At 35.6% G+C, this 16532-nt stretch overlaps 1 protein-coding gene across 4 annotated transcripts in view; it reads left to right on the top strand.

The window, feature by feature from the left end:
* KIF20B (kinesin family member 20B) overlaps positions 1-16532 on the top strand; it is an 81531-nt gene that overhangs the window by 44785 nt on the left and 20214 nt on the right. For all 4 annotated transcript variants that reach the window (XM_032432483.1, XM_032432484.1, XM_032432485.1 and 1 more), the window contains exons 20-23: positions 150-288; positions 8296-8415; positions 10745-10805; positions 16369-16494. In XM_032432483.1, coding sequence (XP_032288374.1) covers positions 150-288; positions 8296-8415; positions 10745-10805; positions 16369-16494 — 446 coding nt within the window. The remainder of the gene's footprint in view (positions 1-149; positions 289-8295; positions 8416-10744; positions 10806-16368; positions 16495-16532) is intronic.

Genomic DNA, 16532 nt, shown 5'->3' on the forward strand with positions numbered 1-16532 from the left:
AATCACATGAAATTCTCTCTGAAGGACTCATTGATTGGACATTCCAAGTTTGTGAAAATTTAGAATTTTGTAGGTTGTTACTAGCTCACATGTACGATCCTGTGTGGTTTGTGGTGTGTCACTATAGAAAAATGATTTGTGTTCTTTAGGTTGAAAGAGGAGCTATCTGCAAGCTGTGCTCTTACACAAAATCTGAAAGCAGATCTTCAGAGGAAGGAAGAAGATTACGCTGAGCTGAAAGAGAAACTCGCTGATGCCAAAAAACAGATTGAGCAAGTACAGAAAGAGGTAGGTTATTTGAAAGTTGCATGGCCAATTTAAATAACAAAGATTATTTTCATTATAGAGCACATTTTTTAGACACTAATTTTAGAATTAAACAGAACATTTATCAACTCCATAATTTTTTTTAAATGATGAGAACACTTATTTCACAAAAGAAATAAAGCTTAAAGTGAAGAATGTCCAACATTAAGAAAAATATGTGGGGGAGGTCGGTGGGGGGATGGGGAAAACAGGTGATGGGGATTAAGAGCACACTTATGATGAGCACTGAGTAATGTATAGAATTGTTGAATCATTGAAACTAATAGAACACTTAACTATGCTGGAATTAAAATTAAAAAAACTTAATAAATTTCAAAAAAAAAAAAAATCTGCCTCATATACTCATGTAGTAGTAGAAATTCCAAAAAAGTCATCTTCTTTCAATTTGACTTCCCTTACACTTAAAATCTTTGGTGTTTTTGATAGAATCCTGAAGATTTGCTTGAAATTCCTTCAGATTCCTTTCTAGCTTTTTTTTTTTTCTGTTAAGGACTTCCAAGTTCAGTTCCCCCCAAAAAGTAAAAAGCAAACTTTTGTTTGCAGATAGTATTCATGAGCATATGCAGTGTAGTTGTTACAAGTTTTTATCGTAGTTTAGTTTTAAAATAGGAAATACAATCACTGGTTCTAAATACAAAATATACAAAAGTATATACAATGGGAAAACAACTCCCTCCCAACCCTCCCAGTCATCAAGTTTCTCTTCAAGGCATCAAACAACACCACTTTCTTTCTCTTTACTTCTTTCTATCCTTTTTTTCTCTTCCTGTAAAAAATGAAAACATAAACACTGTTGTGGATCTTAATTTTTTCACTTAATAGTGCATCTTGGCTGTCATATCAGGGTAATGTAGTTATTTTATGACTACAAAATGTATTTACCATTAGTTAATTGGTGCTGGATTGTTGGACAATACAGATTATTTCATCTTCTGATTGAGCTTATGCAGCAAAGTCATTTGAACACTTACAAGTCATTCTATAAGTAGAATTTAGGGGGTCACTGGTTTGTACATTGTAATTTTGATATTTATTATGCTCTTAATGCCAATTTATAAGCCAGAAGTAATATATGAGAATAAGAGTATTTTTTTACCCTTATCCACAAAGTAGTATTTTATCATACCTTTTGATATTTGACAGATAAAGAGTATATATCTTGGGGCGCCTGGGTGGCTCAGTCAGTTAAGCATCTGCCTTCAGCTTGGGTGGTGATCCCGGGGCCCTGGGATCAAGCCCTTTGTCAGGCTCCCTGCCCTGTGGGGGGCTTGCTTCTCCCTCTCCATCTGCCTGCAGCTCCCCTTGCTTGTGCTCTCTCTCTCTGTCAAATAAATAAAATCTTAAAAAAAAAGAGTATATATCTCACTATAATTCTAATTTGCATTTTTCTAATTATGAGTGCGAATCTTTTTGTTTAAAAGCCATTTGTATTTTTTTTTTCTGTGAGCTGTGTATTCATATCTTTGGCTTTTTAAATTTGGGTTATTGATTTTTGTTCTGTTTTTAAATTAGTTTTGCTTTATAGGAACTTATTACATATCCAGGAAATTAGGCTTTTTAAGAGTGTGAATTGTAGACCCCTTCCCCTCATTGCTGTTTTCCTTGATAAGATTCTTTTTTGTTTAGAGCAAATTTTGATTTTCATGAATTTAAGTTTATTAATTTTTCTACTATGACTTCTTGATTTTGTCTTGTACTTAGACTTTTTCTAAAAGCTGAAACAGTTTTGGGATACCTGAGTGGCTCAGTCAGTTAAGCGTCTGCCTTCGGCTCAGGTTATGATTCCGGGGTCCTGGGATCGAGCCATCATTGGGCTCCCTGCTCAGCGGGGAGCCTGCTACTCCCTCTGCCTGCCACCGCCCCCTGCTTGTGCACACGCTCACTCTCTTTCTGACAAATAAATAAAATCTTAAAAAAACAAAAAACCTGAAAGTTTTATTTTTTTATTTTATTTTTATTAAAAAATGAGTTTTAAAGAATTATTTTTTATTATTACTTTAAGTTAATTAAAAAGAATTCTTAAATGTGTAAGGTGAAGAAATTGATATAGCAAATGCTTGTGGGTCCCATCCCTATAGCTTTCCTACCTCTATAGAAGTTATTACATTGAATGTTTTGTGTGTATCTTTCTCTTACCTTCTAAAAATATAATTTAAAAGCATATCTTTTTTTTATTTCTAAACAGCATATTGTATTTTTCTGAGGCTTTTTATTTTTCACATATTCCTGAAATTCATTTATGAATAGTTGTAATAATCATTTTCAATGCTGTATCGTACAACCTTGTGTGACATTTTGCTATTTATTTATCCATTTGCCTGTTGGCCAGTTAGATTTTTTTTTTTCTTTTTTTGCTCTTAGAAACAGCATTCCTCTCCTATACATGCCTGTGGGTATACTTGTGCAAGAGTTTATATTCCAGGGGGTGGAATTGTTTCATCAGAGGATGTGAAGGGGTATCTCATTGTCGTTTGAAATTGCATTCCTCTGATACTAATGAAGTACAGCATCTATTCACATTCTTATTGGCTATTTGTCTATTCTGGTTTCCACTCTATGAAATCATTTGTTCATATTTTCTTTCTTATTTTTTTTTAAGATTTTATTTATTCATTTGAGAGAGAGAGAGAGAGAGAGAGCACAAGCAGGGGGAGAGGCAGCAAGGGAGAAGCAGACTGCTTGCTGATTTGGGAGCCCAACTTGGGGCTTGATCCCAGGACCTGGAGATCATGACCTGAGCCGAAGGCAGACACTTAACCATCTGAGCCACCCAGGCACCCCCATATTTTCTTTTAATTGTGCTAGCCTTTATTTTTATTTTAAAGATTTTATTTATTTCACAGAGAGAGAGCACAAGCGGAGGGGGGGAGGAGGAGCAGAGGGAGAGGGAGAAGCAGAAGCAGACTCCCCACTGAGGAGGGAGCCAGATGCGGGGCTCCATTCCAGGACCCTGGGATCATGACCTGAGCCAGAGGCAGACGCTTAACCGACTGAGCCACCCAGGTGCCCCTAGGATTTCTTTATTCTTGATTCCGATTCTTTGTCAGTTAAATATGTTACAAATATCTTTTGGTTTGTCTGTTGTCTTTTGATGATTGAAGTTCTTTATTTTATTTTATTTTATTTTTTTAAGATTTTATTTATTTGAGACAGAGAGAGAGTGCATGCACGAGCAAAAACAGCAGAAGGGGCAGAGGGAGAGGGAGAAGCAGAGTCCCCACTGAGCAGGAAGCCCGATGCGGGGCTTGATCCCAGGTCCCCGGGATCATGACCTGAGCCGAAGGCAGATGCTTAACTGACTGAGCCACCCAGGCGCCCTGAAGTTCTTTATTTTAATAGGTCTATTTTTTACCGTTCTTTTGAAAACCAGACCAACTCATTCTTCAAATGTACTCAAAACAGAAGTCAGCATCTGTCATTGTTCCACTTATTTCTATCATTCTTTTTTTTTTTTTTTTTAAGATTTTATTTATTTATTTGACAGAGAGAGAGACCGCTAGAGAGGGAACACAAGCAGGGGGAGTGGGAGAGGGAGAAGCAGGCTCTCCACTGAGCAGAGAGCCCGACGTGGGGCTCGATCCCAAGACCCCAGGATCATGACCTGAGCCGAAGGCAGACGCTTAACGACTGAGCCACCCAGGCGCCCCCAAAAATATTTAATCTTTTTAAATACACTGAAGATCTAGCAAAAAAAGAAATACAGAGATAAAAACTGAATGAAAGTAAGAATGATAGAATTAGAGGCGCCTGGGTGGCTCAGTCGTTAAGCGTCTGCCTTTGGCTCAGGTCATGATCCCAGGGTCCTGGGATCAAGCCCCACATCAGGTTCCCTGCTCCGCGGGAAGCCTGCTTCTCCCTTTCCCACTCCCCCTGCTTGTGTTCCCTCTCTCGCTGTCTCTCTCTCTCTGTCAAATAAATAAATAAAATCTTAAAAAAAAAAAAAAAGATTAAATATTTTTTCATCCAGCATTTTGTTTTTCTTTTTAAGATTTTATTTATTTATCTGAGAGAAAGCACGTGCATGAGCGTGGGGGAGAGGCAGAGGTATGGGGGAGCCCAACGAGGGGCTTGATCACGACCTGAACTGAGATCACGACCTGAGTTGAAGGCAGATGCTTAGAACTGACTGAGCCACTAGGCGCCCCAGCAGCATTGTTTTTCAACAGAGGATTGGTTAGTTTATTCTAACCTACTTGAAATTGAAGTTCTGGAACGATTTCTCATTTAACATAAAAAAAAAAAAGTCCACTTCTGAGAAACAAATGGAGGGTTCTAGAGGGGAGGGGGGTGGGGGGAGGGGTTAGCCTGGTGGTGGGTATTAAAGAGGGCACGTTCTGCATGGAGCACTGGGTGTTATACGCAAACAATGAATCATGGAACACTACATCAAAAACTAATGATGTAATGTACGGTGATTAACATAACATAATAATAAAAAAAGTGTTCACAAAAAGATAGCATTAATGTAAGTTTTTTCTCTTTTTAAAGATTTTATTTATTTACTTGACAGAGAGACAGCGAGAGAGGGAACACAAGCATGGGGAGTGGGAGAGGGAGAAGCAGGCTCCCTGCTGAACAGGGAGCCCATTGCGGGGCTTGATCCCAGGACCCTGGGATCATGACCTGAGCCGAAGGCAGACGCTTAACCGACTGAGCCACCCAGGCATCCCAGCATTAATGTAAATTAGAAAAAGTTAATGAGTATGAACTTTCTGATTAAATAATACTTCATGACTGTTAGGCCTGTATAGTAAAGAAAAGGAAGGTGAAGAAGCTCTTGCTGTGGACCTAGTACCCCTCTGCATTTTTTTTGTGAGTAGAGGTTCTTCTTTTTCCCGGCCAGCACTGTGATGCCTGGAAGCTTTGGCTTGAGTTCTGTTGCTTCATTTATAGTGATTTGTAGAGATGTGTAAATTGTATTTCTCATTGCTTTATTGATGCAATTTATAAAGTTCTCAGATTCATTGTCAGTATATTTAGCAGGATTTTGATTTAAGTACAGGATTAAGAACTAAGCTTTTATGATAATATGGGAAAATGCTTGTCTTATAATGTTAAATAATAGAAGGTGGACCCAATGTTACATACCATCAACCCTTGAACAAGACGGTTTGAACTGTGCAGATCCACTTTTTCTTTTCTCTAACTCACTTTAAGAATACACTATATAATACATATAGCATACAAAATATGTGTTAATTGACTGATTATGTTATTGGTAAGGCATCTGGTCAACAGTGGGCTATTAGGGTTTTGGGGAGTTAAAAGTAATTTGTGAATTTTTGATTGCACAGGGGATCTGCACCCCTAACCTCCACTTTCAAGGGTCAAGTGTTTATAGTAAGATTAAAACTTCGTGAACAGTTTGCATTAAAATAAAGACTGCAAGGAAATCTATAAAAATATTGTTAATATGTTTTGATTAATTTGGGTAATGGCATAGGTAGCTTTTTGAAAGCTCTGCTTGTTGATTTATTGATTTCTTATAGAGTATGTATTCACTATAATAAGGGAAATATAACAAAGTTTTCAGTCAGTGGAGGAAAAATACAAACAATACCATCATAGGTAAAACACAAAAACCTATGTTGTTTCTTATAATTATATATAGAAAGTTTCCAGGTCATGTGATAAATATTTCAGTACTAGATTAGATTAGAAATGTAAGACAGTAAAGATGACCTAAACTATAATTAGTTCTAGAAAAATTCTTAGTCAAATCAGTAAGTTCAAAGCAATGTGGCATAATTTGGGAAAGCACTTGTTTGTCACTCAAAAGATTTGGATTCTTTACTTTCTAGGCATGTAACTTCCTGGTTTAAGATACTATTTCTGAGCACCATGATTATCAGTAAGCATTTCAAGCATGGTATAATTGACTTTGATTCACGTAGAACCAATTACTTAAATAATAGCTCTTTTTTCCAATTAAATAATAGCTCCTTTTTCTAATTAAAAACTTTTTATTATATCTATTATTTGAAAATATTTTTTAACAAATGAAGATACAAATGAAGGCCTTCTTCCCAATCATTTCTCTTTTCTTTTTAAATATAACCACTCTTGACAGTGTTCTTTTAGATCACTTTTAGATCACTAAAGCACACTTTTTTTTATTTTTAAAATATTTTAAAATATTTTATTTATTTGAGAGAGTGAGCAATATAGAGAGCATGAGCAGGGAGGAGGGGCATAGGGAGAGGGAGAAGCAGACTCCCTGCTGAGCATGGAGCCTGATGCGGGGCTCCATTTCAGGACCCTGGGATCATGACCTGAGCTGAAGGCAGATGCTGAACTGACTGAGCCACCCAGGCACCCTAAAACACATTTTTAGATCACGAAAATATAAGTATGTACAGTATTTAGATTACATATATTATGTTGTATTTAACAAAGTATATTAAATTTATATGTTATATATCTAATTAGATACATATGTTGTATTTAACAATATATGTAAGTACTGTACATACTTATGTTTTTATAAATGGGATCATTTGTATAGAAATACTGCTTTTTAATTCTATTTTTGAGATGTTTTTCATGCCACTTTTTATAGGGGTATCTCTTTAAGTTATGTTACTATTATTCTAATTATGGTTATAAAGTGTTTTCTCTTTTTCAAAATAATGTGTAATGTCAATGCTAATACTAATAACAACAATAATAATAATAGCTTATTCTGAGTCAGTTATGCTGAGTTTACATATAACATCTCATCTAATTCTCAGACAAATATTAGGGGTAGGCACTGTTTTTAACTATGTATTGAGAGGTATAACTTGTCCAAGTTCACTTAGCTAGTAAATGGTAGAGCCAGGATGGAAACTGAGGTGGTCCTTCTGTGCATATTGGTGCAACACATGGTCTTTACTTATTATTGCCTGACAGTTTATAGCTGTAAAATTGATAAGGTTGGTGTTTATTACTACAAGTCCCACATTTTTTAAAAAAAATAAACAGATAAACACAAATATTCCTTATGTATGATTGTAAAGGAAATATGTATTGTAGTAAATTTGGAACATTCAGAAAGGTTAAAAAGGAATGTAAAAATTCCCTGAAACCAAACCACTCAGAGCTACTATTACTATGTATATTTCCATGCTTTTTATGAAGAACTTTTTTCAATTAATTTCCTTCATTTTATGAAATCTCTAGGATTAATGTGATAGAAATTGGCATAAAGATGTTCATAGATTATCTTTTTTTTTTTGACGAAGATTTACATACTAGTTCATAGTGCTTTTGATTTCTCTAACAAGTTTGTAGAACTAGGTTACCAGTAACATCAAAAAATCAATTGACTTTCACATACATGGATAACTTTTGATCTTGTAGCTGTTCCATTTTCATCCTGTGTGGGCCATTATTAGCTTTTAAAGTATTTCTTGTATTGCTGGATCACGTTACTCAATAACCCTTGGAAATCTGAACCAGTATTTTCCTCTTAGAGTATCTTTATTGATTTCTCTGTGATAATGGTTTTGCTCTTGCAAGGTGCTGTGTTCTTTTTGGAGAGCACTTACAGAGTTTGAGATTCTTAAAATATTGTGAGAAGAAAGTGATCTTTTCTTATGCATTCTCCTTTAGTGTTTTAAGAAATTTCTTGATAATTTGAAGCCTTATCATATAGTATGTTAGATCTATAATTTTCTAATTTTTTTTTTTTAAGATTTTATTTATTTATCTGAGAGAGACAGGGAGACAGAGAGAGAGCACGAGCAGGGGGGAAAGGGAGAAGCAAGCTCCCTGCTGAGCAGGGAGCCGGACGTGGGGCTCAGTCCTAGGACTCTGGGATCATGACCTGAGCCAAGGCAGATGTTTAACTCACTGATCCACCCAGGCACCCCTCTAATGGGTTTTGACGGATATGAATCTTTGAACCTCTGGCCATGAATTTTAAACAACCAAAAAATATTAGTATTTAAAAAATACTTAATTTGTTTTACAAACATTACTTTTTAGGTATCTGTAATGCGTGATGAGGAGAAATTACTGAGGATTAAAATTAATGAACTGGAGAAAAAGAAAAACCAGTGTTCTCAGGAAATAGATATGAAACAGCGAACCATTCAACAACTCAAGGTAACAGTCTTGCTTTTAAAAATAGTTTAAGTAGATTCTGTTGGTATATTTTAGTGTCTACTTAAATGTATCAGTTTTTTCTTTTTGTAAATTTTTTTTTAGATTTTATTTATTTATTTGACAGAGCGCACACAAGCAGGGAAGGTGGCAGGCAGAGGGAGAGGGAGAAGCAGGCTCTCTGTTGAGCAGGGAACCCTATGTGAGGCTTGATCCCAGGATCCTGGGATCATGACCTGAGCTGAAGGCAGACGCTTAACCAACTGAGCCACCCAGGCGTCCCAGTTCTTTTTTTCTTTTTAAAGATTTTATTCATTAATTTGAGAGAGAGAGTGTGTGAGTGGGAGGAGGGTACAGAGGGACGGAGAGAGAGAGAATCTCAAGCAGACTCCCCACTGAGCACGGAGCCCGATGCTGGGCTTGATCTCATGATCCTGAGATCATGACCTGAGCCAAAATCGAGAGTCAGACACTTAACTGACTGAGCCACCCAGGCACCTCAGTGTTATCAGTTCTTTATAACAAATTCTCTTTTGACTATTTCTGGAATCTAAAAATTAATTACTTAAAATTAAATAAGGCCATAGTGATTTGCTTCTAATGAATAGAGTATGGAAAGGAAAAATTAGTATCTTTACAGTAGAGAAACCTGGCAGAAACCACCTTAGCCAGGTGTTCAAGAATAGCATCACCAGTAGTAAGTCATATTGATACCATGCGCTTCCTGATTTGATGTGACCAGAAAGGCTCATCTCTTATGTGGTATTTCTCCCCCAAATCCATAACTTCAGTCTAATCATGAGACAACATCAGACAAATCCAAACTGAGGATGTTTGTACACAATACCTGACCAGTAAAAAGTGTCAAGGTCATTAAAGAAAGGGACTACCAAGGACTTCTCACAGATTGGAGGAGACTAAGGGGACAGGATTACTAAATGCAGTCTTGTATCCTGTATGGGATCCTAGAAGCAAAAAAGGATATCGCTGGAAAAACTGGTGAAATCCAAATGCAGTCTGTAGTATTGTTAATATTATTATAGCAGTGCTAATTTCCTTTTTTTCATACAAAGATGATTATTTCCATATTTTAAATAATAGAGCACGGACACTCAACTGCTCATTTTTCGGTCCAGTGTTTCTCGAGTTTTAAATCAATGTACTGTGGTAATATAAGAGTTAACATTAGGGGAAGCTACGTGGAGCTTATGCAGGATATGTCTGCTATCTTTGCAACTCTTCTGTAAATCTAAAATAATTTCAAAATAAAAGTAGAAAGAAGCGGCACCTGGGTGTCTCAGTCATTAAGCATCTGCCTTCAGCTCAGGTCATGATCCCAGGATCCTGGGATCGAGCCCCACATCGGGCTCCCTGCTCGGCAGGAAGCCTGCTTTTCCCTCTCCCACTCCCCCTGCTTGTGTTCCCTCTCTCGCTGTCAAATAAATAAATAAAATCTTAAAAAAGAGAAAAAAGTAAAAAGAAGATGAAGCTCATGTCTTATAAAAAATTATTTTTCGAAAGGATACTTAAAAAGCAGAATCCCTTTATAAGTGGTTATATTTTGCTTGACATCAATTAAATGGATTTGGCAACAATTAAAAAATGAATTTGTTGTATTCTTTGCATGTTGGCTTTTGAACGAAGCAAACTAATGAATATTCAGGTGTAAACACATGATTTTAATTTTTAAATGAATTTAATAAAGCAGTCTATACTTTCATAATAGATTTCCGAGATTTCCAGGTTCTGTAATGATTTTCATTCTAAGAGTTGAAAATAAGGAGATAGTGTTGATGTTAAATGAGCTAGGGAGTGAAGGTTGGATTACCTGATAGGTTAAAACTAGAATTGGAAGATTTCCAGTACCCATAATTTACTCTTGCCTCTTGTGGTTCCTATTACTTTTTTTCGAACTCCCCAGCTACTTTCTACATAGAGGGGATGGAGGACCCTATTTTTTCTGCCCTGTAAGTGTATTGATAAGGAACTTTTTTTATGGCTTTCCTTGTTCCTCCTATGTTAAATGCATAGTGAGCCTCCATTTCCTCATTTCTGCTTTTTCTGGTGTGTAAGAGAACATGGTAGCTTAAAACAATGAGTAAATAACATGACTGGGCAGTAACTTTGAGGGAGATTAAAGGTATCAAGTTTTGTTTTTCCCCTTGCCCTTTTCTCCAAGGCTAAAGAAACTTGGAAGCAGGAGACTAGTAGTCAACCTTATAGGAGAGAGATTTCAGACCCAACATTGAACCCTGTTTTCAAGTCCCACTAGTAAATATTGCTGTGCATTTTAGTTACATTTGCATTTAATTCATGTTCTTTCATCTTGCAGGAGCAGTTAAGTAATCAGAACATGGAAGAAACTATACAACAGTATGAGAGAGTGTGCAAAGGTCAGGAACAAACCTCTACTTCCAGTACTAAAATAACTGCAGAATAATAGGTAGTTGCAATAACAATTGAGTTAGCATTTTCCTTTGAAAACTGTAAAGTAAGGTCAACATAAGATGTAACTTTATCAAAAGGGAAAAGCATTGATTCTAATGAGTGACTCGTCAACATAAAGTTTATTCTTTTTTTTTTTTTTTTTAAAGATTTTATTTATTTATTTGAGAGAGTGAGAGAGAGCATGAGACAGGGGGAGGGTCAGCGGGACAAGCAGACTCCTTGCTGAGCAGGAAGTTCCATGCGGGCCTCTTCCAGGACCCTGGGGTCATGACCTGAGCTGAAGGCAGACGCTTAACCAACTGAGCCACCCAGGTGCCCCAACATAAAGTTTATTCTTAGAAAAATAAAACATTAAGAAATACTCAAGTTAAAGAAAGATTGATTTCTAAGTAATGGCCAAGATTTTGTGAAAAATAGTCAGTTACATTGGTCACAATGAATGGAATAGATTTCTAGACAAAATCATGTAAGAATATATGTCAAGTAAAACATATTTAAAGTTTTTAAAAACCATTAAATACTTTAACTTCAGATCTTATGTGCTGAATTATGCTTTTTTTACTCAAATTTTATTGATTTTTAAATTTGAAATATAAAATTACCTTTGTAAATGATACATATATCTTTCTGTTCATAATATGCACATTCCTCTCCTCCCCCTCACTCACCCCTTAATATCTTGGTTGTGTGAGTAGTAGAGCTGGGATTTGAATCTAGGTCTGTTTTACTCTTAAGTTTCAGATTCTCTTCACTAATTTTTGCTATTTGTACTTGGCCAACTAAAAAGAAAGGGGTAGGACGACCAGATTATTACTTGTTTAGATGACTTGGACATTTGTGGGATTTACTTGGATCAATAACTTGACTGTGTGTGTGTGTGTGTGTGTATCTCTGCACACTGTCCTATTTTCTCTTGCCTTTCTTTTGGCTTTTGTCCCTTAACATTTCCTATTTCCATAATCTTTTTAGGGGTTTTCTTTTCTTTGGCTCCTTTGTCATTGTTGGCAAATGTGAACAGATCTTAGCTATTTTGAAAAAGCATGCCCTTGGACCAGGATATAGTTTCTATCATATTTTAATTTTTCCTCTCTTTGCCAAATACCAAGAACTGTGGCATAGGTCCATTTTGACCACTTTAATCTGACTTCCATCTTCTCCATGCTCTTGAAACTTCCTCCCAAGTCACTTAACCTACATATTTTCAAATCTGTTAGCTTTTTGCAATCCCTCCTTTCCTTTACTTTTTACATTATTTTGACATAATTGTTCACCCTCTTCCTTTTCCTCATTTTCATTTTTTATGTAGTATTTACTGTGTGTGAGTATATTTTTTCTAAATAAAATGGTAATGTGTAGCTTCCCCTCCTTTGAAACTTTTCTCAGCTGTTGTGATCTCTTCTGTACCAGTTACTGCCTGTCTCTCAGAATGAACCTCAGCTACTTTGGCAACTTTCCTGATTAAGGCGTCATCTTCTTTTTTCTCTTTGTTTTCTCACTGGAGAGTCCATTTGCTCCTATGATTTCAGCTGTGCTTGAGGCATTCCCCAACAAACAAAAAAGTGCATTTTTAGTTCGGCTTCTATATTTCTATTTAAACACTGAATGCCTTTTACTTAGATATCTTAGTATAAATTTTTTTAAAAATTGAGATACAGTACATAATTATTACTTTTGAAAGTGTAGAGTTTGGTGCGTCTTAGTGTATTCACAAGGTTGTACAATCACTACCACTATCTAATTCCGAGACATTTTCATCACCCCAAAAAGAAATCTTGTACCCATTAGCTGTCACTCCTCAGTCCCTGTCAGCCACTAATCTGCTTCTGTCTCTGGATTTGCCTGTTGCAGACATTTCATCTAAGTGGGTGCATACAATATATGGCCTTTGGTGTCTGACTTCTTTCACTTAGCATTATGTTTTCAAGTTTCATCTGTACTGTAGCATGTATCAATACTTTTTATGGCTGAATAATATTCCATTGTAATGACTATGCCACATTTTATTTATGTATCAGTCAATAGACATTTGGATTGTTTCTACTTTTTGGCTTTTATGACTATTTGTGTACAAATTTTTGGGTGAACATATGTTTTCAGTTCTCTTGAGGATCCAGGAGTGGGACTATTGGGTCCTATGATAGTTCTGTGTTGAACTTTTCCCACAGTGGCTATACCATTTTACATTCTTACCAGTAGTAGATGAAGGCTCTAGTGTTTCCACATGTTGCTAACACTTGTTTAACACGTGTTAAAAAGTCATAGTATCTATATTAGTTTCCTAGGGCTGCTGTAACAAAGTACCACAAACTTGGTGCTTAAGACAAGGGAAGTTTATTCTCATACAGACCTGAAAGCTAGAAATCAGAAATAAAGGTATTGATAGGGCAGGCTGTGCTTGTTTTGAAGGTTCTGGGGAAGAATCTTCCTTGTCTCTTCTAATTTTTAGTGGTTGATGGCAATCCTTTGTATTCCTTGGCTTATGGCAGCATAACTCCAGTTTGTCTCTGTTTTAACATGGCCATTTTTCTTTTAGGTGTGTGTGTATTGGTGTCTTCTCCCTATGGGTCTCTGCCCAGATTTCCCTCTTCTTATAAGGAGACCAGTCATATTGGATTTAGGGCCCACTCTAATCTAGGTGACCTTATTCTTAACTTGATTATATTTGCAAGTATCCTATTTCTAAATAAGGTCATATTCATAGTGGATGGACATGTATTTTGGGAGACACTATTTAACCTAACATACTGGTGAGCATAAACTGGTATGTCATTGTGGTTTTGATTTGCATTTCCCTAATGACTAATGATATTGAGCATCTTGTCTTGTGCTATAGGCCATTTATATATCTTTGGAGATATTGAAGTCCTTTGCCCATGTTTCAGTTGGGTTATTTCTCTTTTTATTATGGAGTTGTAAGAGTTCTTTATGTATTCTGGATACATGGCTTATCAGATAGATTTGCAAATGCTCTCTCCTATTCTGAGGGTTGTTTTCCACTTCCTTGATTGTGTCCTTTGGTGCATAAAAGTTTTTAATTTTGACGAAGTCCAATTTATCTGTTTTGATCGATTGTATTTTAGGTATCATGCCTAAGAAACTATTGCTTAATCCAAAGTCATCTAGGTTTTTTTCTAAGAGTTTTATAATTTTAGCTCTTATATTTAGATCTTTGATTCATTTGGAGTTAATCCACTTGAGTATAATTTTGTATATTGTGTGAGGTAGGTGCCTAACTTAATTTTTTATATATGGAGAATCAGTTGTCACAGTACCATTTTTTGAAGAGACTGTACTTTCTCTTACTGCATTCATTGTCTTTGCACCTTTGTTGAAAATCAGTTGACCATTAATGTAAAGGTTGATTTCTGGACTTTGATTGCCAGTACCACACTATATTGTTACTATAGCTTTATAGTAAGTTCTGAAATTGGGAAGTGTGGATTTTCCCACTTTTGCTCTTCTTTGGCAACATTATTTTGGCTATTTTGGGCTCATTGCATTTCCACATGAATTTTAGGACCAGCTCGTCATTTTCTGCGAAAAAGCCAGTTGGAATTTTAATGGAGATTGTGTTAAATCTGAGGATATGTTTGGGGAAATTGCCGACAAACAGTATTAATCATGGAATATCTTTACATTTAGCTAAGCCTTTTATTCCTTTCAGTGTTTTTCTTTTTACTTTTTAGTGTATAAATTTTGCACATCTTTTGTTAATTTATTTCTAAATATTTAATTCTTTGTAATGCTGTTAAAAATGGAATTGTTTACTTAATACCATTTTTTGAATTGTTAATTGCTAGTATATAGAAATACAATATATTTAATTATATTTATCTTGTATCTTGTAAACTTAGCTGAACTAGTTTATGAACTCTAATAAGGTTTTCTTTCTTTTTTCCTTACATAAAGTATCAAGTCATCTGCAAATATAGTTTTTTTTGTTTGTTTTTTTTTTTTAATTTTTTTAAATTTATTTATTTGACAGAGAGAGACAGCAATAGAGGGAACACAAACAGGGGGAGTGGGAGAGGGAGAAGCAGGCTCCCCACTGAGCAGGAGCCCGATGTGGGGCTCGATCCCAGGACCCCGGGATCATGACCTGAGCCGAAGGCAGACGCTTAACGACTGAGCCACCCAGGCGCCCCTCTGCAAATATAGTTTTACTTTTCTGTTTTATTCGTTGCATATTTCTGATTATTTTCTGAAATGAAATGTAAATTATTGGAGGCAGTAAGTGATAAATAATTTTCTCTTTCTCTCTTTTTTTTTTTTAACTACACCTACCTTTCAGATAGTAGGTGGATAGTCATTAGTGAAATTATCATTGGTGTCGTGGAACTTTCCTAATTTTTTTTTTTTTTTGAACTTTCCTAATTGATAACTAGATACTTAAACCTTTTTCTAGCCTTCTAGTTTAAAGCAAAATATAGGGTGGAAGAGGGAAGGGATTTTCTTTGAATAAACTTTTATTAATTGTATAATCTGAATATATTTGTAATCATGCTTTTTGAAAGAAAGAGTTTAGATAATAATAACGACTCCTTTAATCCTAGGAGGAATTCTCTTTTATTAGCATTCCTGGCAGCTTATATAAAAAGACAGAAATACTGAAAATTACTCATATAATTTTTTCTTATTGTTTTAATGACTTTGTCTTTGTTGTTTTTTAAAGTTTGCTATTTATGTGCACCTTCAGGGAGGCATTTTTTGGGATTTTTGTTATTTTTAATGTTTAGTGACCTGAGGTTGAACTACATTTATAGGGTTATTACCTCTGACATCAGTAATAGTTTTGGTGAAGTGTCTAAAATGTGCCCTGCTACAAACATGGCCATCACCAGAGGCAACAAAGTAATCTTTCCTTTTTACCTCTTTCTAGCAGCATTAAAATGGAACTGTTTATAAGTCATTATTGTCATCAGTTTTTAAGGGCCAGAGACAATTTTGGTAAGGCTAGTAGCACAGTCATTCCTGAAGAGCTGGTTTTAAAAATAATAGAAGTAGATTTTTGGCTTTGGAAATTTTTGTAGAAAACATAATTACTTGAGATTTAAAAAAAAAAAAGTCAAATTGGGATTGAGCCCTTTTTGCTTTTAGGAGGTAAATGTTTTACTTTTGGTTTGAGAATATTAACACTGAAAATAAATGTTTTGCCAAGTAACATTTTTTCTAAATCCCAAGATTTGCATTTATTAGTATTAATAGTTTAATATTATAAAAAATCATTAATTTTATCCGAAGAGATTGGTTTTTTCCATCCATCCATCCATTCTTGCAATCATTCAGGTATCTATCTGTACGTCAGATACTTACTTGGTGCTTCATATCTGCCAGTGCTGTTCTAGGCATCGACGTGCTGCAGTGAACAAGACAAAGCTTCTGTCTGCATAGGACTCAGATTCTATTCTGGTCAATAAAAGTGTATTTTAATTTTAGAAGAACTCAGAAAAATTGGGTATCTGGATGTAGATGTTAGTAGTTTCTCAAATGTTCTCCCCAAATTTTTAGATCTAAATGTTAAAGAGAAAATAATTGAAGACATGCGAATGACCCTGGAAGAACAGGAACAAACTCAGGTGGAACAGGATCGAGTGCTTGAGGCTAAGTTAGAGGAAGCTGAAAGACTGGCCGCAGGTAAAACACGACTGCTTAAATATCTCCAGACCTACTTG

Source organism: Phoca vitulina, unplaced genomic scaffold, assembly GCF_004348235.1.
Source record: "Phoca vitulina isolate PV1807 unplaced genomic scaffold, GSC_HSeal_1.0 scaffold48, whole genome shotgun sequence".
NCBI classification, from domain to species: Eukaryota; Metazoa; Chordata; class Mammalia; order Carnivora; family Phocidae; genus Phoca; species Phoca vitulina.